Here is a 24,739-nt window from a genome sequence, read left to right as displayed (position 1 = left end):
CAAAATGCCTATCCAGAAACTAGAGACAATAAATGAGAAACTGTGGAATTAATATGACAGCTCAATAAATGTCTAAGTATAAGACAGACTTTCTAGAAGTAGATGTTACTTTGTTGGTATTTGTAGAACAAAGAGATGGAAAGGATATTTAAAAAAGTATTTTAGGTTAAAAAAACACTAAAAGATATGGATAGCTGAACTTATTATAAATACAAATATTTTCTTTTTTGACTATATATAATTGTTTCAAACATAAATTACTTTTGAAATGAGAAAGTAAAAATAACCCCCCAGAAAGGCAGCTTGTCTTGATGGTTTTAGAGGTATATTTTTATTAAGCTTTCAAAAAACAATTCTTACATTCTTCAATAGAGCACAAAAAATGGTAGAATAGTCCTGATTTTTTTCTGCAAAGATAGCACAATTCTAGACACCAAAACTGAATGATAAATTACCAAAAAGAAAACACACTTAGGAAGTTCTAAATAAAATATTAGATAATACAATTCAGAGGTATATATAGGAATACAACATGAAAAAGACTGCATTCTGAGATAATCCAGTGGTCTGTACTACTATAAACCATTACATTAACAAATTAAAGCAAGTATCTATACAAGAATAATCAATATCCATTCTAATTCAGCAAATCAAGAGACAAGAAATTCTTAATTTATATATAGTAAACCATCAAATATAAAGATGAAAACCAAAAGCACTGTTTTCAAGAATAAGAATATGAACAAGGAGGGGCTGGGGATTTAGCTCAGTGGCATAAGCGCCTGCCTTACAAGCAGGCAGTCGTGAGTTCGATCCCTGGTACCGATAAAAAACGAAAAAGACAAAAAAAAAAAAAAAAAAAAAAAAAAAAGAATATGAACAAGATGTGGCAGTGCACACCTTAATCCCAGCACTTGGGAGACTGAAGCAGAAGGAGCACATCATGACTTCAAGGCCAGCCTGGGATACACAGTAAGACTCTGTCTTAAAATACCACACCCCTGAGCTGGGCGTGGTGGCTCACGCCTGTAATCCCAGCCCTCAGGAGACTGAGGTGGGAGGATCATTGCGAGTTCGAGACCAGCCTGGGCTACAAAGTGAGCTCAAGGTCAGCCTGAACTGCACAGAGAGACCCTGTCTCAAAAAAGACCAAAAACAAGCAAACAAACAAACAAATAAAAAACCCCACCCCTTGCCAAAACAAAACAAAAAAGAATGTCAGCTACAAATTCTTCACTGCACGGGTGATCCAACCCAATGCAGTGAGGAAGGAAAGGAAATAAGGTGAACACCGATGAGAAAGAACTAAGGAGAAAACTCTATTTTCAGATGACTACTGCTCACATACAGAACAAACTCAAGTAAAAAAACTCTAATGCTGAAAGATGCAGAAACATGAGCTGTATACATAAATGAGTAACTTTCTACTTCACAGTAATAATTAGAAAATAAACAGAAGAGTCTATTTGCAGAGAATTCTATAGGAAAAAGTACAAGATCCATACAAAATTTAAAAGATTTGAATAAACGGAGAGAGATGCTATGATTAATGTGAACATACAATGTGGTAAAGATGTCATATTTTCCAATTAATTTACAAATTCATTATTTTTGTTTTGTTTTGTCTGAGATAGGGTCTTACTATGCTGTTCAGGCTGGCCTTGAGCTCACTTTGTAGCCCAGGCCAGTCTTGAACTCACAATAATCCTCCTGCCTCAGCCTCCTGAGTGCTGGGATTACAGGAGTGTGCCACCACATTCAGCTTACAAATTCAGTATTATTTAAATCAATATCCTAAAATAAATTTTAACAAAATGAGAAATATAAAGTTCATCTGAAGAAAAATGCACGCAAAAGTAGCCAAAATGTATTTATAAATGGGAGAAGCAGACTAACCCTACCCAAAAATGGAAATTTCAGCTTTAGAATGTAATCCTTAGGTATGTACTCCAAACATGTATTAAAATTAAAAAAATTTAAAAATAAAAATATTTTAAAAAGAACATTTCTGTGTTAGAGTAACTCATATAGTATTAGCTTTCAAGTAAACTAATCAATAAAACAAAATATTCATATACAAAGAATACTTGTTACGTTACGAAGAGAACATTACAAATCAGTGAAAGATGACCTTGATAAATGGTGTTGGGATATTCACTGGGAAAACGTTAAATCTCTTGTTTCTTTCATAGTTCAGATGAATTTAATTATATGAAGAGTTAATTTTTTTTAAAAATTGAAAAGTATTTCTTTCTATATTGTTTTGTTTTGTGACAAGGTCTCCCTATGTAGTTTAGGGTGGCCTTGAATTCACTGGCTATGAACTCTAGTGACCCTCCCGCTTCAGCCTCCCAAGTGGTAGGATTACAGGAGAGCACCTCCGTAAACCACCCCTGGCTGAAAGACATTTTTAACAATAGATATGAAAGGCTTTCCTTATAAGACACAAGATAATGAATGCAAAATGAAAATATGACATGTAAAAAAGGGAAAACAACCCTTAAATAAAGCTGAAAGACAACAGAAAGGAAAATATTAACAGGTATAAAAGAAAAAATAAGAAAACATAGGAAAATGAGCAAAGGCTATAAATACAAATTCATATAAAATATAAGGGGATTATGAATGAAAAAATATTCAACATCCCTAGTGACCAAAGATTTGCATATTAAAACAATGAGCTACTTCCCTAGTTAGGAAAACCAAATGATAGCTAATATCCCATTTCAAAGTAAACTTTTTTTTATACTTTGAGTGGAAGTGTACACTGGGACATGAAGTAGACAATATGGCAATCTCAAATTTTAGCCCAATCATTTAATTCCCAGAATACAGTAAATACTTGTACACATATATAAAGATGAAATATTTTTATTATATTATTGATATAACAAAAACACTAGAAATATAAATTGTGCAGAATGTCTAAAATGTGATATTACATTTATCCTCTGAAACATTAAAAAATAAGGTAAATCTCTATGAATTGGCACAAAAATTCATTTTAAAAAATACATGTGTATAAATAAAGATACATAAAAATGTCTGGTAGTATTCCAGTACATACTGAAGTGTTATACTGCACAGAGAGAGGAACAAAAAAGGACTCTTACCTTTAATCTCTAATATAAATTAGTATTTGATTACCATATTTAAAACGCAAAAGCTCAAGATGGATGGTAAAAATCAAGTCCCATTGGTAAAAGTTTTTTTCTTTAATTTTAATCATTTATGAAGTAAAAGACCAATATAAACTTACAGGAGTTGTGAGTATATTTCCATTTTGTAACGAAGACTGTATCCTGTCTCTGAGGAAACAATATAAAATGAAAAAGCCTTATTCCAGTGTATGAGCTCCCCTGTTAAAAGACTGCATGTGCAAACTTGCATTTTACCTAGTATAAATAAATGAGTTTGCAGTTAATTTGGTCATTACCCTATAAATACAAGTAGCAAATGCCTGCTGACACCTATGCAGTACTTATTTGCCAAAAATACACACTGCAAAGTCTTTTTTTTTTTTTTTTTTTGTCTTTTTCCTTTTTATTGGTACCAGGGATCGAACTCACGACGGCCCACTTGCAAGGCAGGCCCTTATGCCTCTAAGTTAAATCCCCAGTCCCCACTGCAAAGTCTTTAATAGCTACTTGCTAAGGCAATTTTTTCATAACATCTTCATATGGTAACAATGAAAGAATGATTTTCTTTTCTCTCTCTCAATCTTGTTTGTTTCACTTTATTCATTTTTGTATTTTAGAGTCTTGCTAGTGACTCATGCTGGCCCCGAACTCACTACATAATCCATGCGCTGGCCTCGAACTCAAGATTTCCCTGCCTTAGCCTTCCAAGTGCTTGGACTATAGGCAAGAGCTGGGATTTCAGCATGTGCCACTGGGTCCAGCTTCAAAATTTCCTTTTAGCATGAGAAAGCAATAGAATGAGCCAAAACCACCGAGGAACTAAGAGATGGTTTGATTATATTCTTTTAAGCTTCCACTAAACAAAATCATCTTTTCAGTTATTTTCTTAATCTATTCTTTCTTTGTACTGCTCTACTTTTAGTGCTTTCCTTAAACCTTTATACAGATCTATTTGTCTTTTTGAGTCAGGGTCTCACTGTGCAGTTCAGGCTGGCCTTGAGTTCACTCTGTAGCCCAGGCTGGTCTTGAACTCCCAATGATTCTCCTGACTCAGCCTCCTGAGTGCTGGGAATGTAGGTGTGCACCACCTCGCCCGGTGCCTTTATACATATCTAATTCTTGGCAATTATCAGGTTCATTTACTGATAACCCCAACTTCTCCCATAACTAACTTCTATCAATTAAAGTATTAGAAATCATAAGTCTCAAAACAACAAAGCCTATTTGCAAATATATTTTAACTTTTAATTTGCCAAGCGGTTTGCTACCTTATGTTGATTTCACTTATGGTTCTCTATAATAATTTTACCTGTACAAAGAAACCAGTAGCCTCCAGGTGACCATCTCCTGCTGAAGAAGCCAGAGCATACCAGCTGTTTTGGAAAACTTCTGTAGTCCAGGCGTTGCTCTGCTCACCATCTTACTCAGTATACTCACCTGAATGAGAAACACAGACAGCAAGAGGTGAGCTTTCTACAACTGCGTTGCCAGGAACTTTGTGCTCACTAGGTACACAGTGCTAAAAGGGTATTAACATGTAGCGTCAACAGACACACATCATAAATTTTTCCTCCCTTTCCATCGTGTTTTAACTGAATGTAATTTTCCCAGGAGAAACGACTCTAATTTAGAGCAAGGTGTGCTGACATGAGTATATGCATAAAAGTTTAACAGATTCAGACTCAACAACAGCAGCTATGGATATGTTTTTTCTCTCCTCATACAACCTATCCAGGGGAAAGGCCCATACATGACAAAATCACATGAACCAAGAGTAAGAGCGAGTTTTAAAATTATTATTATTATATTATCTTTCTTTTTTGGCACCAGGGATTGAACTCATGACCTTGCACTTGCCAAGCAGGCACTTGTGCTACTAAACCAAATTCCTGGCTCCAATACCTTAAAATTGTATTTGTAAATCTTATACTATGCAATAGACCAGGACAAATATTTTCCTAAGACTGATACCCAAACATGTTATTTCTAGAGAAAACTTCACTAAAGTTTCATTCTATCCCAGTTCAGTGTCTTAACCCTTTTGGAGATTGAAGCATACATGAGAATCTAATAAAAGGTATGAATCTTTCTGATTAAACACACAAAAAATTGCTTGACAAAGAAGTTTTTAGGCCTTGAGAGAAAAGAAATGTTTCTCAGAAGTTATCAATAGTAGAACTTCATTATTTTTTTCCAGATTTTTATTTTTATTAGTACAGATTTACAGAGCATAATGATAACATCCGTCGTGGGGAGCTGGTACATGTATGTAACACACCTTTATTCTTTTAACATCCCCTCCCCCTTGCTTTCTTCTCTCCATCTCCAACAGAATCTCTTTTATTTATTGAGGGAATTAAGAAGCAAGATTGGTCTCATTCAGAACATAAAGATTTGCAACAGGTCTTATCATCTTTTAAAAAAGCTTTTGTTATTCAATGAAGTTACTGCTTTATAAAAGAATGATTCACAGGATGATTACTGAAATAATATTAAATGCTCAAAAATGCCGGTTAGTTGGCATGGTGGCAGATGCCTATAATCCCCACACTTAGAGAAGGCTGAGGCAGGAGAATGGCTATGAGTTCAAGGTCAGTCTGGGCTACACAGTGAGACACTCTCTCAAAAAACAAAGGAAACACAAACCCCTCCAAAAGTAGGCTATTCCTATTGTTACTCCAATTACTCTTTATTTTTGAGACAAGATTTTGCTGTGTGTTGTCTAGGCTGGTTCAAATGTACAATTTTCTTGCCTCAGCCTCCCAAGTAGTTGCGATTACATGCTCATGCCACTGCACTGAGTGGCAATTATTTTTCAATGCAATAGTTTTAAATTCTGTTTTAATAGATCTTACTTTGAAGGCAGTTTACACGTTCACAGTAAAACCGAATGGAAAATACCCCTGCTAGGGGCTGGGGATTTAGCTCAGCGGCATAAGCGCCTGCCTTGCAAGCAGGCAGTCGTGAGTTCGATCCCTGGTACCGATAAAAAGGAAAAAGACAAAAAAAAAAAAAAAGAAAATACCCCTGCTCCCATGCATACATACACAGTCTTCCTGTTAGTATCTTGCACTAGAATGCTGCACTGCCTATAATTAATGAACCTACCCTGACACGTCATTATTACCCCAAATTCCCAGTTGACTGAGGGTTTATGCTGAGTACACAGCCCATGGATTCTAACAAATGTATACGGATATATATTCACTATTATACATACATGTTACAGTATAGTACTAAAAACTCTCAGCGTTCTGCCCATCCGTCCTTCCTTTCCGACTAACTGCCAGCAATCTTTTTACTACCTCCATAGTTTTGCCTTCTCCAGGATGTAACAGTTGGAATCATACAGTACACAGCCTTTTCAGATTGGTTTCTTTCATTAACAATACACATTTAAGATTTCTCTGTTGTTGGATGCACAGGACATACCTGTAATGCCAGTACTTGGGAGACTAAGGGGAAGATCACAAGCTCAAGGGCAGCCTTTGCCACTATACCGTGCAACTCTACCTCAAAAACTAATAAAGAGGGGGCTGGGGATTTAGCTCAGCGGCATAAGCGCCTGCCTTGCAAGCAGGCAGTCGTGAGTTCAATCCCTGGTACCGATAAAAAGGAAAAAGACAAAAAAAATAAAAAATGAAAAAACTAATAAAGATTCCTGTGTCTCTGTGTGGCTCACTAGCTCATTTCTTCATAATACATTAATGTTGCACTTACTGGATGAATTACAGTTTATTCATCCACCAACTGAAGGACATCTTGGTTGCTTCTAAATCTTTGTAAATAAAGCTGCTATGAACATCCATATGCAGGCTTTGGTGTATGAGGACAAATTTTTAACTCACATGGCGATATGCCAAAGAGCACAACTGCGGAATCACACAGAAGGAGCAGGTTTAATTTTGAACGAAACTAATAGTCATTTTGTATTCACATCATCAGTGACTAAGATTCCCACTGCTGCTCCACATTCTCATCAGATTTTGGTACTGTCATGGTATTTTGGATTCTGTCATTCTAATAAGCATGGGACAGTGTCTGGTTTTCATTAGCAATTTCCTAATAATATTGGATACAAAACATTTTTTTCATACACTTTTTTGCCACCTGCATTCTCTCTTTGGTATGGTGTCCATTTCTCACCTTTTGCCCATTTTTTTTTTTTTTCTTTTTGGTTTAGTTTTCTTATTGTTGAGTTCCATGAGTTGTTTGTATATTTTATATTTTTTAAAAAAGCAGATTTCTTCCTCCCCCAAGACATTTTGTTTTTTTGTCTTTTTCATTTTCACTGGTACCAGGGATTGAATTCACGACTGCCTGCTTGCAAGGCAGGCGCTTATGCCACTGAGCTAAATCCCCAGCCCCCGCCAAGACATTTTGTATGGAGCTTTTGTTATATGACAAGCAGAGACACTCTGGTTGAGCTGCCCACCACTCCTGCCGCTGTGCCTCTCAAACATCTCTCTTAAGTACAATATGGAAAAGGTTGGTGCTATGCAAAAACTACAACCACTGAAGTTTGACCAATGCTGAAGTAAAATTAGCTTACCTGACTGCTACAAATATTTTCATATTCTTCCACGAGGTCAAAAACTGTAGATAAAGAATGCTTCAAAAAAGATTGCAAGAAATCAGGAAACATGCTTGAGGATGCTAAAACAGATGAAGAAAAGCTAAGTAACACACAAGGTAATTTTATTTGAAAACATAAAACATAGCAACATATCTTTTTTTCTCCACTACTGATTTTTGAGAATTTAATTGGTAAAATACACATGACACAGAACTGACCACTGTAACCATTTTGAAGTGTATAGTTCAGTGGCATTAAGTATCTCTACCCTGTTGTGGTCCCATCACCACGTCCATCCAGACTCCTGTTCCCTTCTTCATCTAGGTACATACCTGTAATTCCCAGCACTCGGGAGGCTGAGGCAGGAGGATCACTGCAAGTTTGAGGACAGCCTGTGCCACTCAGTGAGCTCAAGGCTAGCCCTGAACAACATACAGAGACACTGACTCAACTCTCCATCCCCACAAAAAAAGAGAAGGGCTGTAAAATCAAACTATTTAGTTTGAAATCCTGGTGCAATCACTTCCTAGCTGGCTGAACTTAACAAAGTTAATTAACCTCTTTAACCATCCTTTTCCTGTATGTTCTTTATTTTTCTGTCTCTGATGTCAGGATCTTACTATGTTGCTAAGGCTGGACTCAAACTCATCATCCTCCCCACTCAACCTCTGAGAGCTAGGGTTACAAGTGTGTACTACTGCACCTAGCTCCTGTCCTCTAACATGGGAATAAGTATTACAACTTTTCAGTGGACCTGGTAAGGACCACGAGTTAATGCTTGTAAATGCTAAGCATGTTGACTAGCACTTTTCTGTGTGAGGTTATGATGACAGTAAGATGATGAAGAACATAGTAATATGTATGTACACAGACAATAAAGCAGATGGTGTTTTCCATAAGGGAATAGTAACAACCAACCTAGAACTAGCAAGGACACAATATTATCTGAAAAAAAACCACCCCAAAAAGCAAAACAGTACTACTGCCTAGGCCAAAACAAAACACATCAAAAATGTTACATTAAAAACAAAACCTAAAGAAAAAGAGCTCTCTTTTAACAGATAACTAAGGTAAAGTTTGCAACCTTCTAAAGATGGCCAGGACTACAAACAATAAAAATCATGACTATGGTGTAATAAAAATATTACAGTGGGCCAGGGACTTAGCTCAGTAGTTCAAATGCTTGGTAAGTGCAAGATTATGAATTTGATCCCTAGTGCTAAAAAAAAAAAAAAAAATATTCCTAGTCCAAAAAATAAAACAGAGGGAAGAAGATCAGGAAAACATGGGAGGAAAACGGCTATTTTCCTTCCAAGCCAAGGAAAAAGGTTGTTAAAAAAACTAGCTCTGTCCACACCTTTTCTTTCCATTTCGTTTTGTTTTATGAGACAGGGTCTTATTATGTAGTTCAGGCTGGCCTTCAATTCACTATATAGTCCAGGATGACCTTAAACTCATGACAATCCTCTTCCACTCAGCCTTCCAAATATTGCTATTAACAGGTGTGCCCTGCTACACCTCATGCCTGAACATCTTTATCTCAGACTTTTAGTATGCAGAAATTTGAAGAAATACTTTAAGCCACTCCTCCCAAAAGAAATATGTAACTTATATAAATGTATATTTATATCAATATATTAATTCATTTAATTATATTTATTTATGTTAACATTTATTAACAGCATTCAGAAATGGCCAGAAATAGTTTCTTCCTTAGTGAAAGAAAAGCTACTTTGTCACAAAGCCCCTTACCAGCTTCTCCAGGATCATCTTCACGTAACATAACCGCACTGATCTCCTCTGTGACATTGTTGGGCTCTGTTTTCGTGAAGAGCCCTAAATGCCGCGCTGCGAATCCAGCTGCCCAGTTACTGTCATCCAGATTCGTTACCTTAACAATGAAAACCCACAGCTGTGATAGAGTGACTGTCATTGAATGAATAATAGTACCATTTTTAAAAACTTCTGAAACAACTTCATGTATGTTTTTCATTTTTGAAAGCCAACTGGTAATTTTGTTAAGGAAATTAAATAGTTTTCTAAGTTGTTAAGGTTTTTAAATAGTTTTCTTCTGTGTACTGCTCCGCACTTTTTTTTTTTTTGGTACCAGGGATCGAACTCACGACCTTGTACTTGCCAGGCAGGTGCTTGTGCCACTGAGCTAAATCCCTGACCCAACTTCACATTTTTTAAAAGGTTAATGAAGGCAACATTTTGTAAAACTGAAATTTTTTTTTTTTTTTTTTTTGGTCTTTTTCGTTTTTTATTGGTACCAGGGATCGAACTCACGTCTGCCTGCTTGCAAGGCAGGCGCTTATGCCGCTGAGCTAAATCCCCAGCCTCTGGAAGCTGATATTAATAGGTAAAATAAAGTTCTACCTGTATTTTTCATTTCTGGGGAACTATACAGGATGATCCAGTTTCTTCAACAAATGAATGGTAATTAAGAAAGGGGAGAGGCAAGACTTTAAAAACAACCAAGCCAAATGTGCTGACTTTGTTTGGATCCTGATTTAAACAAAACAATATAAATCAGATGTGGTGGAGCAAGCCTGTAATCCCAGACTTGGGAGGCTGAGACAGGATTGCTGACAGTTTGAAGCCAGCATATGCTACACAGTGAGCTCAATACCAGCTAGAATTGCATAGAGACCCTGTCTCAAAAAACCAAAAATCCAAATGAAACAAAAAAACAAATAAAGACAAAAACAAACCCAAATAAACAAAAATCCAAACACAACAACTTAAAAAAGCTGACAAGACAGGAAACCTAAACACTTAATGAAATATATAATAACTGCAATCATCTACCACAGAACATTTTGGTCAGCAACAGACCACACCGATGACAGTGGTGCCATAAGATTATTAATATTGTAGCCACTTTAGTTTGGTAAGTATACTGTATGACAGTCATGACAAAAATTGCCCAACAATGCATTTTTCAGAAGGTGCACTCCTGTAATCCCAGCGCTTGGGAGGCTAAAGCTGGAGGATCAGTGCAAATTTGAGACCAGCCTGAACTACAAAGTGAGCGCAAGGCCAGCCTGAACTGTGTAGCAAGACACTGCCTCAAAAAGATTAAAAAAACCCATCTTTGTCATTAAGTGATGAGTGCTTTTATAATATATAATATGTAATATATATAACATAATGTATCTTATATTATATACATGTATATATTTGAAATGGAAATAGCTGTGTATATGTATTGGTTAGATACGTTGACTATATTGTACTTATGTTCAAGTACCCTTATTATGTTACAGAGATACATCCTGAAACCATGATACCTGGGTATTCTAAGGTAATGGAGGGGAAATGCACATGGATATAAATGAATGAAATTAGTTAGAATTACAAAATTAGGTAATTGTTGAAGTTTGGCAATGAACACATAGGGACTTACTGTACTACTATATTTTTCAGACATGTTTGAAATATCCATAATAAAAAAGGTTGTTTTGGGGGTTTTTTTTTTTTTGCTTTTTTTGAGACAGGGTCTCACTATGCAGTGTAGGCTGGCCTCCAACTTACTATGTAGCCCAGACTGGTCTTGAACTCATGGTGATCCTTCTGCCTCAGCCTTCTCAGTGCTGGGATCACAGGTGTGTGCCACCACACTAAAAAAGTTTAAAAGCTATCTTTTATTGAAAAATGCAGGTCTGAACAATAAAAAAAATGTTATCTTTAAATCGGTCTTCTTGAGGCAAAAAGCTAGAGATTGATGCTGTGAATCTATGTGTTTAAAAGGATTATAACTTTGGGCTTTTAAAGATGAATTTGGGGCTGGGGGTATGGCTTAATGGCAGAGCATTTGTCTATCATGTGTCAGCACCAAAGGGAAAAGAAAACACTAAAGATGGATTTAATCTTCTATGGTAACAGAGTTTATCTAAGGCAAAACTACCTTTCAGAAAGCACCTAACTTTGACAAACGTACAAGTGCGTGCATAAAAATTTCTGAGCCTATTTAATACATCACAGAGCCAAAGACAAAAGAAACATTTTAATTTTGTTTTTGGAACTAAATGTGCCATTTATTGTCTCCTACAATAAAACTGTTTTCTTCTCAGACATAATGCTTTCTTTTTCTATACGTATTTTTAATACCAAAGTGAAGTCAGCCTATATCACTGTGTATATAACATTTCTTTTGCAATTTTCAACTATTCCACAGTGACTCTGTTTTTGTTTTGTTTTGTTTTGTTTTTTTGGTTGCTGTTTTTTGAGACAGAATCTCACTACATTGTTCAGGCAGGCCTTGAACTCACTCATATAGCTTACATTAGCCTTAAACTCAGGCATCTTCCGGTCTCAGCCTGCCAAGTGCTGGGGTGCCTGAACTCATGACCTTGTACTTGCCAGCCAGGTGCTTTTGCCGCTAAGCTAAATCCCCAACCCTCAACAGTGATTCTTACAGAGCATCTCTACTTTTCCCCAAATTGTTTTTTGTTCCCTTGAGTAGAAAAAGCAATCGAGTTCTCCTATACTTTCACAACACAGACCACTTCTGTCATCAAATGTCTGAGGGGTTTCCCACACACAAGCGAATCAGTTCAGCAGCAGATAACCAGCTGATTGTCTTCTAATTCAATTTTGACTCTACTGTCAAAGTCCCCAGGCAGACAGTGTTTATCTTTCATATTATATTTTCATCTATTACTCATGGTATTCTACTTCTTTCATGCTTCAAAACAGCTTAATTGAACTCATGACTGCTTGCTTGCAAGGCAGGCACTTATGCCACTGAGCTAAATCCCCAGCCCCTAAAACAGCTTAATTTTTATAGCTACCAGCAATCAATTCCAAAAGGTATTTTGCTTGGTTAGCAAAATGCTAGATTAAAAAAACATTTAATATACAGTATATCTAAATGTCACTGATGTCAGCTTCTACCTGTGACATGAGATACTAAAGGTCTGTTTTTCAAACGTCTAGCCAATTATGTCAATCCACATATCCTAGAGTTACTTTTAGAAAATGAGTTCAATTTTCATTAAAAGGCTTTTAAGCCACACAGAAGGTAGAACTTTTTTTTTGTCTTTTTCCTTTTTATCGGTACCGGGGATCGAACTCATGACTGCCTGCTTTCAAGGCAGGCACTTATGCCGCTAAGCTAAACCCCCAGCCCCAGAAGGTAGAACTTTTTAGCACTGATTTATACATACCATGGACAGATTTCCCAAAAACCCTGAAGACTGTGTAAGCTGAGGAGACCGCCCTTCTGTTCCCAAAATGCAGGAAATATCTGGATGTTTTGGTAAGCTTCGGTTTGGTGGAGTGACTACAAATAAGAGGTTGATAAAAAGAACCTAAGGTATATGAGCATTGATCATCAAAACCAAGCATGCAAACAAACAAGAATAAATATTTCAGTTTTTGGTTATTTAGATTCTAACCAAACAAATACCCTGTTAACATTTCCATGATATAAAGAGTTAACATATTTTTCTAAATTTGAAATTTTAGTGCTATTGAGCCAATGAGGGAAAACTTTACTACAAATAGGGCTGCTTCGCTGTAATATACTGAGCAGTTAAAAAAAAAAAAAAGACACTAACCAATGGATCTTTCATATTCTAATTTTATAAAGAATACTGAGGCAAATTGGTAGAGCAGACTTGTGCTTTGGTGGACAAGAGTGTGGTCTGAATGGAACTTATTACCCAAATTAACTTTTCTAAGTATCACTTTCAGCTTTGGTTAAACAGAAGTAACAAGTATCTATGCTTATGTATAGCATAGATAGTTATTGTATGCTTATCTGAAATATGATACCTTTCTTATGATACAAGTTTAACAAACTATAATCATTATAATTTGTGCTTGTCAATATTGTAACCAAATATTTATTTAGTCTTTGTGAGACAGGGTCTTACTCTGCAGTTCAGGCTGGCCTTGAACTCACTTTGTAGCCCAGGCTGGCCTAAACTCAAGCAATCCTCCTGCCTCTGTCTCCTAAGTGCTGGGATTACAGGCATGCGCCACCACATCCGGCTCAGTAACCAAATACTATGTGCACAATGAATGTCAGGGGCTATTATAACTAGAGTTATAATTAAATACTTTTTTTTAAAATGTATTTTATTAAATACTTTTTTTTTTTCCTCACTATTGGGCACTGGATCAAATTTAGGGCCTTTGCACTGACATAGATACCCTGCCCTTTTAAAATTTTTATTTTGAGAAAGGTCTCACAAATTTATCCAGGTTGGGTTCAAATTTATAGATCCTCCTGCCTTAGCCTCCCAGAGTGCTGGGATAACAGGTGGGTGCCCCGTTTATTAAATACTTTAAAAGCAAAAAAGTCTTACAAGGCTGTCGAAATAAGCTAGGAGTTCGAGGAATCATCTGGTTTCTTGGTGTACTATTGGCAAGATTTTCATCATGGGAACTTCGAACTTTAGCAAGAGTTAAGAAAATTTTTCATGCAGAAAAGAGATCACTACAGTTATAATTAACCACAGTATTACTACGCAAAATATGTAAATACATTTTTTCAAGAACCAAGATCTTATGGCTAATAAATGCAAAGAGTAACTAATTTTGTCTGCTATTTAAATTCTCAAGTGTCATCTTAATTAACTATACAGTGGCCTAAGAGCTCTCAAATAGAAAATGGAAATTAAATCTCAGCACATGCTACTCACAAAATGACAGCTATAAAACAGAATATCCTGTTTTAGAGCAACATAAATTATAACCTCATTGAATTTCATTGACAGTATTATTTGATCAAATAAAGTATCTGTAGAGTGAACAAAACTAGTATCTGTAGTATTGTATTATAGTTAATGTTTAATAGTTCTCATAAAAACAAAATTCTACAATGATTCAAAACATGCAGCAATCTGTATACTCCCCAAAATACAAAGGATACTCAAAAGTCTTTTTTGTGCACTCTGCTTCCGTGCAGTCCGTGTCACTTCTGGCTCTCGGATCACAGGCGACAACATCTCTCCAAAACCGCTCCTAAAATAGTATAATTAAGACTTTTTAATGCAGGATTTGCAAGCAACTTTATCATCACAATTGGTGTAAAAGATCTTGAGTCATTCCAATAGCTATGGTTTAGATCTTTTTGCCAAGCATGAGCAGCTGGTATCAGATCCTGCTTATTCAAGTCCCACTTGAGTCTTACCTATAGACTTCTTTGATTTTCTAACACACATAATATTGTTTTGTTCTAGGGAATTATCCCAACACTCAGAACCTGTATTATAACACTTTTTAAATAATTGCTGCATAAAAGTCTTTTCCCTATTGAACTGAGAAGTTCCTTAACTGGGACATCTGCAATCTAAAAAACAGTCATGCACTGTTTAATGATTTGGACAGGTTCTGAGAAATCACCACCAGGTAATTCTGTCATCATATGAATGACAACATACTTAACACAAACCAAGATTGCTATAGTGTCACCAGGTAATATATTTTATGAGACCACTGCTGTATTATGTGGTCTACCACTAAGATACCATTATATAGCCATGACTACTTCTAGCCATAAAAAGTATGAAAAAAATTGAGCTGATGAGATGGAAGGATAAGTAAAAAAATACTAATAAACTGGAAAGAAATGAACCTTCAGATTATTTCTCCCCATAGCACACTAAGTGTTGTGTCTTCCCCCAGCTCTGCTAAGTCATAATGTTCCAGATGTCCCATCATTCTCATTTAAAGATCTAGAAATAAATCATGGATTATGAACTATGTTTTATGATTTGAGGGGTACCAGGGATCAAACTCATGACCTTGTGCTTGCCAGGCAGGCACCTTTGCCACTGAGCTAAATCCCCGCCCCTGTGTTTTAAAATAATCTAAACTGGGCATGGTGGTGCATGTCTGTAATCCCAGAACTCGGGAAGCTAAGGCAGGAGAATCACTAGGAGAGTTCAAGGTCAGTCTGAATCACAGAGAGATCTTGTCTGAAAAACAAAACAAAAAACCCCACAAGAATCCAAGATGCTTCTCTTCCACTTTAAGTCTTCACATAATTCTCTCCGATCTACAGCATCAAATTTCTTAGCATGTTATTTAAAATGTGGACCCAATTTAGGGGTTCTGTCCTATGATGAGACACATCATTACCATATAAACATATACTGCATGCAATCATTCATGTACACTAAGCATACACTTTTTTTTTTAAATATCCTTACACACTGGAACACATTTCTCTTACAGAGGCCTTCTGTCCACCTGATGAATACCTACTTATTAATCAAATGGCCTTATACAGCCCGGAAACACAGATCCCTGTTGGCAACTTCTATCTAACCTTACTAGCTTCCTAACTTTGACCAAGTTCCTTAGTATCTTTCAGCCTCATTGTTATCTATGAAAAAAAGATGACACTACATATGCTCATAGGTTTGTTTGGAAGAGTCAACAAGCGACTTAATGTTTTGCACACAGGCAGTCATGTAATAGACTATATTTGCGAATTCATAATGTACTATTACTATTCAATAAACACCGCCCACTACCTCATTCGAGAGGTCTGCCTGATACCGCCTGTGACAGAGACTTAATTGCTCCTTCTTTTCAAACAATGCAATAACAAACTCTTGTATCAGTTTACACTGCTTACTGGCCCCCCCCTCCCCCACTACACAATGAATTTCCCGAATCCAAGTTGTTCCTTGAACAACTCACCTTTGTTCAGGGGACTAATATAACCATCAGACCTTAGGAAGAATTCAGCTATTGGATGCTGACACTTTTTTTTTTTTTTTTTTTTTTTACCGGTACCGGGGATCGAACTCACGACCGCCTGCTTCAAGGCAGGTGCTTATGCCGCTGAGCTAAATCCCCAGCCCCGATGCTGACACTTTTAACCATCCAGACTGGGGCGAGATCCCAGGGACGCCACTGACTAGCTCTGCGATCCTGGGCGCTCACCCAGAATTTTCAACGCGCAGCCACCACCTACCCCGCCCACCTCCGAATTTCAGTCGCAGCGTGAAATCGACGAACAGATCTGATCTGCTGTGGGGACTTACAGGACTGTCATTTGGTCTCTCCCCACCCACACAAGCGGCCTCTCCTCCACGGGTTACCAAATCTCCAGGGCAGGAGAGGAATCCTGTGGCCGACCCTCAGGACATCCACGGCTTCCTCTGGAAGTCTGGTTTCGCTTATTTCACTCCGCCAACTTGCAAGAGGGAAAAGATTTCAGGGCTAGGTGTCACCACCAGGACTGACCTGTCCATGGCTACAGCCTTTTTCACTTAGAACTTTATAACAATGGTCCAATTTAGTCGCCGCGTTTCAGCCTTCCCGCTTTCCGGAAGCAAACCTTTCAACCCGGAAGCAGTGCTAGAAAAAAAAAAGTGCGGGGAACGAGAATTAAAAAAAAAAAAAAAAATCCTATGAGGCGCATGCGCAATTTCTACCTACAGGCTCAGGCTTAGTGTGTGCAGGCATAAAACTTTACCAGTGCGTGATGGAACGCCTAGGCGTGGGGTTGGGACCTGGTTGTGTTCGATTGGCGGCAGCGAGGCTACAGCTGTGTGACTCGCTCTGGTCGACTGATGAGTCCTTGGGTGTTGCCAGTCAGAGACAAGCTGGACTTGAATTCAGACCATATCTCGAGGTGCCTATCTTTATCAGGACACTCACTCTTTGAATTATGGTGTTGACCTCAATGAACTGGTTTTTTATTTTTTTGGTCTTTTTGAGACAGAGTCTCACTATGCAGTTCAGGCTGGCCTTGAGACCACTTTGTAGCCCAGGCTGGCCTCGAATTCACAGCAATCCTCCTCGCTCAGCCTCTCGATCCGAGGATTACGGAATTGCGCTACCACACCCTGTTAATGTTAAGGTTTTAAAATTTTAATGTTAATGTTTTTAATTGTTTTTCAAAATTACTATTTGCCCTTTCCCTGGCATTTTTCCCCTGTTGAGAATAAGACCTCTTTAAAAGTCAAAATCCAAGTGTAAAAGCTGATGGCATTGCCCTCTTTTTCAAAATATTGTCTAAGCAAAAAGCATATTCTGGTTAGTCAAAACTTTGTGTCTCCCTCCCCCTTCCAGTTTGAAAGCAGTTACTGTTAATTAACCAGTTTACAAGAGTAAGGGTAGACGCCAAATATGGTGGTGCACACCTGTAATCCACCACTCTGTAAGCTAAGGCAGGAGAATGGCTGTACATTTGAGGACAGCCTGAACTACTTGGTGAAAAAAAACCTCAAAAAAACCATCATATTGTGTTTTGAAATTTTGTTTTGTTTGTTTCTCTTTGAAGTAAAAATGGATTTGAAAAAAGTCATCATCATCGTCACCGTCTTAGTTCATGTCACTAATAAACTTGCTTTGTAGTGTTTCCTGGTGCAATTAGCTAAAAGTTACAGGACAATTTTTGGTACGATGCTTGTGCACTGTGCCCCATGGACCAGATTTGTCAAAATAGTCACACATCCTAAAATTCCACCTCACTAAACCAAAACTAAATTATCTGATCCTCAAAGAAATCAGGATTAGAGATACAACCACATTTTCTAAATAGACCAGTTTCAGTCAACATCGTCGTTATAAAGTTTCTTCTGCTTTAGCCCCTGTCGAAAAAGTAACCAGGTGTCCAACAGTTTTGGTTTCGTTTTGTTCCTGCTTATGAGGAAAGTAACTGTGATGACCATTCCAATTTACTTCTTCTTTTTTTTCTTTCTGCTTGTTTTCAGGCCTATTCTTACAAAGACAACTTTCCTGTGTATGGTGGCACACACCTGTAATCCCAACACTCTGAAAGACTGAGGCGTGAAGATGGCAAGTTTGAACCCAACCTGGACGATTTAATGATTTAAGTAAAGCTTATCTTAAAGGAAACAAGTTAAAAAGAGTTGAGAATGTAGGTCAGTTAAAAGTTCAAAGGCTCAATCCCCAGTATGGGGGTGGGGACCTCTTCTGCTTAGCTCACTGGACCATTACTGTATTTTGTGGAATGGACTAATTTTAGAATCCCAAAGACAAGCTCTTTAAATTTATTGCTATTTTATCCTTTAATAAAGGTATCTCTACTTTCTACAAAATAAGTAGTCTTCATGCCTCCTCATGGAAATCATTTGAAATTTCATAAGAACTTGTTTTTACTTCTTTGAATTTTCCATCAATGTAGATCTCATGAATCAGGTTCTCCAGTTAGATGATGGCCTAAGTTATCCAGTGAGCTAGCAATCAGAGTTATCTGTCAAGATAATTGACTTCTTATTGATACTGTTTTAACCACACTTGTTGATCTGTTCATTTACAGATGACAGGTTAGGTTACCTCCATGCAAGCTTTGGTCCCACAATTCTCATAGCGTTAACTGAGGCCTTGTTGAATTTAACAAAGGTACTGATGATAATTCTCCTAGCTACATGACTACAATTCCATGAGATGTGCCCATCAAGAATCACCCAGCTGGTACCACACTGTTTCTCTGGTGTGAGAAACTGACAGTACAGAAGGATCAAAATGTATAACAGATATTGGGAAACAGAAAATGTTCAAATGCGAAGGTGAACTATGGGGGACGTGGAGGAAGGGAAAAGAAAAACAAGAAAAAAGGGAAAAAATGGAAAAGGCTTTTTTAAAAGAACTTGAAGAGAGGGTAGGAGAATGGGGAAAAACCCAAGAGGTATCAATCACAGGTACAAACTCCCTATGAAGAATGTGATCATGATGTACACAATAAAATGTACCAATAAACTTAATTTTAAAAAAGAACCACCCCGATGGATATAGCACAGAGTAGGGCACATACTTAGCATGGGTGAGGCCCTCCGTTTAACCCTCAGCACCATGGAGAGGAAGATCAGAAATCTCACCCAGAAAATCCAGTTAACCCAACTGACTTTTTACTTTCCTCCAAATGCCTTTATTTTTTAGAAATTTATTTTTGCTTCAAAGTATATTGAATGTTAATATATGCAATATAGTTAATAATATATTGTTCTAGGCCACTACAATTTTAAGCTCTTAGTTTATTAGTACATGTCTTTGACAAAAGTACCAAAACCACACACTGGAGGAAAGAGAGCTTCTTAGTAAATGGTGTTGGGAAAACTGGTTATTCACCTGCAAAGGTAAAATCTAGATCCATATTTCTTATCATGTACTAGACTAAAATTAAAATGGATCAAAGAACTAAATGTTCAACTAGAAACACTTAACCTACTGGGAGACAAAATATAGGTAAAACTTTTGAAGTTGTAAGTATAGGCAGGGACTTTCTGAACAGAACACAAGTTGCACAGGAAATTGTTCTGAGAATCAACAAAAGAGATCATTTCACATGAAAGCGCTTCGACACAGTTGTCTTGGTTACTTTTCTCTTATTGTTGAGACAAAATACCTGATGCCCAAAATTAGGGAAGGAAAGGTTTATTTATCTTACAGTTTTGGAGGTTTCAGTCCATAATCAGCTGGCTCCAAGGCAGGGTGGCCTGGCACTGGGGCGGCACTTCATGGCAGCAACAGGGATATTAACAAGGCTCTTCTCCTGGTTTATCTTGTACACAGGCCACCTCCCACCCCCACCCCACCCGACTCTGGCTTCAGAGTGGGTGTAGCACTCACAAAATCTCCTTGCCCTCCTTTGCAAGGGATCGGGGATATTCACCCAAAATGAACCCTGTCTCCCTGCTGAGTCTCTCAAACTTCTAAACTTCTCAAGATGACACAATGTATTAACCATAGCAACAGTAAAAGAAGCAACCATCAGAAAGAAAACGACCTACAGAATGGTAAAAAAAATTTTTCCAGTGATTCCTGAGCATTTTATAGTGGTGGTTTAAATGCTTATGAATAACTGCAACAAGTGAGAGAATATTACATACTATTTTATAATCTGTCTATTCAACTAATAATGTGAACTTTTTTCATCTCAAAAAGTATTCATCTAAATTGATGGTGCAGCCAACATTGTGAGAGTAACATTCCTTCTTCCATTTCCATTTCCAAAGTGGCCTAATGCAACCTGACTTCAACTCTCACTGCTAAACAAGCACTGTTCAAAGCAAAGTTGTCAATGGTCTCTTTCCCATGAAAGTTTGGCTTTTAGCCAGATGTGGGAGAGCATGCCTGTAACCCCAGCACTTAGGAAGCTGAGGCAGGAAGATTTCCATGATTGCCAGCCTGAACTAAAAAGAGATCCTGTCTCTGGGTAAAATAAAATGAAATGGTAAAATAAAAGAAATTTGTGTTTTATTTCTCTTCTGAGGAGAACTTGACATTGATGATCACGCTCTTCCCAGCTACTGTACCGCTCCTGCACGTCATGACTTTGTTAGTGGGCTTCTTCTAGTCCACTCTGGCTTCTCTTGGCCAGCCTCCTCTGTGGGCTCTACAAGTCTGCTTTCTCTTAAGTGATAATCTTCCAGAGTTCTGATTTAAGCCCTCCTTTCTTCAACTCTTCTCTATTCTGAGGCTTCTAAAAGACCTCCATTTCCTAATAGATCCTCTCAATATCTACAGTCTCTCCGTACTCTGATTTTGTATCCCAGATTCATGTATTTTGTTGCTTACTAGATATATCCACTCTGAGGATACAAAGCACTATAAAATTTAACATGTTCTGCTGGGAGTGGTGGTGCACACCTGTAATCCTAGCTCTCCTGAGGCAGGAGGATTGCTGCTAGTTTGAGGTCAGCCTGGGGTACACAGTGAGTTCAAGGCCAGCCTAAACTACATCATGAGATCTTGACTCTAAAACAAAACAAAGCAAAACAAAACAAAATATTAACACAATCGATCAGTCTTAAACCTGAACTCAGCTCTGTGTCCTCCCTGGCTCCACACCAAATGACATAACAGCAAACCTGGCTGTCCTTTAGTTATTTATCTTGCAAATGGCTACATCCAGGATTCTACCAATGGCCCCAAAATGTATTTTCTTAAGATGATTATAACAGTTAAGAATAAAAATGATCATCGAAGTTCCTTTTGTTCTCCATAATAAACAGTTCAATGGGCATTCTCCTGAGGATCCTTTATTCATTCACAGAAATATTTAAGTGTATACCATGTGCCAGCTACTGTGGTTGGATCTAGGATATATAGGAGAGTAAATAGTAACTCGTTCATTTTTTAAAAATCAGGTAAACTTATCTCTTCAAACGCACATAATTGATATGGTGCACACACACATAGATATATTAAATCACTATTAAAGATAGCTAATGAAATTCAGCTAGTTTTTTAGTTAATGGGTTTCCATTTGGCGAATCTGACATGTGTATTTATCGTTTTCATTTCCACACTAACCTCCTCCCCCACTCTCACTTCTACTTTTGTGAGGGATTTCAAAATGTGTATTGTACTCATATCACTTCCCTTGTTACCTGCCCTTCCTCCCTCCCCTCCCTCTTATTCTCTTCCGTGTATATTAGTCTCCTTTTTATTTTCTCATCAACTTTTTTAGATTCCACGTATTAGGGAGAACATGAGATTTGAGTTTGGCTTACTTTTTCAATAGATGGTCTCCAGTCCATCCATTTCCTTGAAAATGACAGAATTTCATTCTTCCTTGTGGCTGAATATTGTTCTGTCATGTGTCAATGCTACATTTCTTTATCTATCCTTCTGTTGACACCTAGGTTGGTTCCACATCTGCAATGCTGTGAAGGGTGCTATAATAAACCTGGGTATATGAGTCTCCCCCTCGTATGCTAACTTAGGCAACATGCCACGGAATGGTATCGCTGGTCCCATGCTAAATCTGGTTTCAGTTTTTCATTAAACACTGTTTTCTAAAAGTATTCTTTTTTTTTTTTGTCTTTTTTCATTTTTATCAGTACCAGGGATCGAACTCACAACCGCCTGCTTGCAAGGCAAGTGCTTATGCCACTGAGCTAAATCCCCAGCCCTCTAAAAGTATTCTTACTTAAAACCTGTCATGAGGCAAAAAATGTTACATTTTGCAAATTGTTTATTAGTGTTTTGTTGGCAATGTTTTCTTTTTTCCACTTGATGTTAACCAATTCTTTCATTTACTTATTAAAAGTATGGTAATAGATGCATGCCTTAATTTTTACTTTGAGATGAGTCTCTCTAAATTGTCCTGGTTTCAGCCTCCCACAGAGCTGGGATTATAGGTGTGGGCCACTATGTCTGGTTACAGTGTACCATATTTAAATGTGCAGTTCAAGACCATTAAACACATCCACATTGTTATACAAGGTTATGTTTCTTACAAAATACTTAAAACACCAGTAATAAAGAAAAACTGCAAAACACATATAAGTTTGGTCCATAGAGACCTGGCAGCCAAAAATATAGGAAAAAAAGTAAAATTTCATGAAGAAAAAATTTTTGAGTATGGAATATAAATTATATGTATCATAAACACATGTATTATATTTAAAATTGAAGTACTGTACAGCAGAAAGCTAATGGAAGGATTCAATGAGACACTGACAGGTTTCTAGGAGAGGATGTGGTTGTGGTGATCACAGCAGGAAGCTTTTGAATGAACACATTATGTATCTTCAGATATAATTTTTTTGAGGAACAGTGTCTGGCTTGTTGAAAAATGCTTCACTGTGAGACCAGTGAGATCCAAGTTTAAATGTGGGGACTGGTTGTCACTTTGTCATCCTAGTTAAGCAATGCAGTGGAGTAGGGAAGATCGTGGTCATTTCACTTTTAGTAAGTTATTTCACTTCTTTACACTTTTGCTTTCCTTTTCTGTAAAGCTGAGAGAGTAAAGTATTGTCCTAAAAAGTTTGTACTGGGAATACATGATATTCATGCAGCATCTGAGAGGTAGTACAGAACACAGATCCCTTGTGTTGAACACCTGGGTCTCCCCATTTAAAGGAACTTTGGACAAATTTCTTATGTCCGTATAATAGAATTTATGAGTACCGTGCCATAGATTTACTATGAGGATTTAATGAATTAACATTTATCAATTACTTAGAGTGGTATTGACATAGAATAATCACTCAATAAACAGTGGCTAAGATGATACTTCATAACATATACTAAGTATTTAAGAAATTTTTGCTATTTTATTTAGTTATAGTAAGACAGGGACTGGGCCAGGGATTTAGCTCAGTGGCATAAGCACCTGCCTTGCAAGCACAAGGTTGCGAGTGCCATGCTCGGTACCAAAAAAAAAAAAAAAAAAAAAAAAAAAGAGCCATTCTTTGGCTGCTGTCCCAATAAGATAGGGACTATAATTACTTCTACCTGTAATTAGTAGATGCTCAGTATTCTTTTTCCTGAACAAATGGATCATCTTCAACCAATACAGTTGCTTTCAATTCTTCAAACAATATTCTAAGTAGAATATCTATATATGTACAATCAGATTGTTGTTTATGTCCATTATCATTTTATAATATATAAATACATCACAGTACAACTCAAATGATGTCTTTATCATCTCAGTCTTGTGGAGCATCAAAGTAGGACCTTGAATAATTTACTTTATAGATTCCTTTAATTCTTTCAAATTGTGTTCAATTTGAAGAGGAAAGTCGAATGGTGAATGTAAAACATTTAATTTCAAGATACTTTTGTTGCTGAATTGTGGTTTGAACATTGATACCGGTATCATTAGTAAGAAGTGTTGCTGTACAGTTGGGTGACTATCGATGATAATGTACTGTACATTTCAAAAAGCTGGAAGAAAGCCTTTTGAATTTCAGCCCTAAAGAAATAAATGTTTACTCTGCTTAATCTGATTTAAATACTATGTAATGTACACGTGTCAAAATATCACAAAGGTCACATGGTACCCCATTAATAATATACAAAACTTTAATGTTTAAATGAAATAAAATGCAAACATAAAAAGTGACATCTGAGATTTTGGACATGAAATCATAAACATTATTATTTCTTAGACTTCTAACATTAAGCCTTAGCTTCATAGGGGTTTTCACAGTAGTTTGTGCTCTCAGTGTCTCAAACATACAATAGTGCTATTTTTGAGGCAGTGTGATTTTGTTGACAAAAGGCTTGTCATACAAATAAATCAATTACAATCACTCCTCCTTACAGACGTCTCATGCCTCATCAATAATGGAAG

The 24,739-nt window shown here is 37.1% G+C and overlaps 1 protein-coding gene and 1 long non-coding RNA gene across 5 annotated transcripts in view; one reads left to right on the top strand and one right to left on the bottom strand.

The window, feature by feature from the left end:
• Nup107 (nucleoporin 107) overlaps positions 1-17,059 on the bottom strand; it is a 36,947-nt gene extending 19,888 nt beyond the window's left edge. The window contains exons 1-9 of one of the 4 annotated variants that reach the window (XM_063255106.1): positions 16,927-17,059; positions 14,600-14,691; positions 14,034-14,120; positions 12,888-13,003; positions 9,469-9,607; positions 8,049-8,138; positions 7,693-7,796; positions 4,450-4,577; positions 3,260-3,308 (exon numbers count right to left, since the gene is read on the bottom strand). In XM_063255106.1, the coding sequence (XP_063111176.1) occupies positions 3,260-3,308; positions 4,450-4,577; positions 7,693-7,796; positions 8,049-8,138; positions 9,469-9,607; positions 12,888-13,003; positions 14,034-14,120; positions 14,600-14,691; positions 16,927-16,934 (813 nt within the window). In that variant the 5' untranslated portion in view covers positions 16,935-17,059. The other 3 variants (XM_063255108.1, XM_063255105.1, XM_063255109.1) reach the window with 3 other exon arrangements.
• A 69-nt stretch (positions 17,060-17,128) lies between these two features.
• Positions 17,129-18,752, top strand: LOC134477356 (uncharacterized). Its single transcript, XR_010049359.1, has 2 exons — positions 17,129-17,317; positions 18,402-18,752. It is a non-coding gene; the product is annotated as an uncharacterized LOC134477356 (long non-coding RNA).
• Positions 18,753-24,739: the final 5,987 nt, after the last annotated feature.

Source organism: Cavia porcellus, unplaced genomic scaffold, assembly GCF_034190915.1.
Source record: "Cavia porcellus strain 051 isolate PalLab524CR breed Dunkin Hartley unplaced genomic scaffold, mCavPor4.1 scaffold_8, whole genome shotgun sequence".
NCBI classification, from domain to species: Eukaryota; Metazoa; Chordata; class Mammalia; order Rodentia; family Caviidae; genus Cavia; species Cavia porcellus.
Note: the sequence above shows the minus strand (reverse complement) of the source record. Positions and strands in the feature narration are given on the sequence as shown.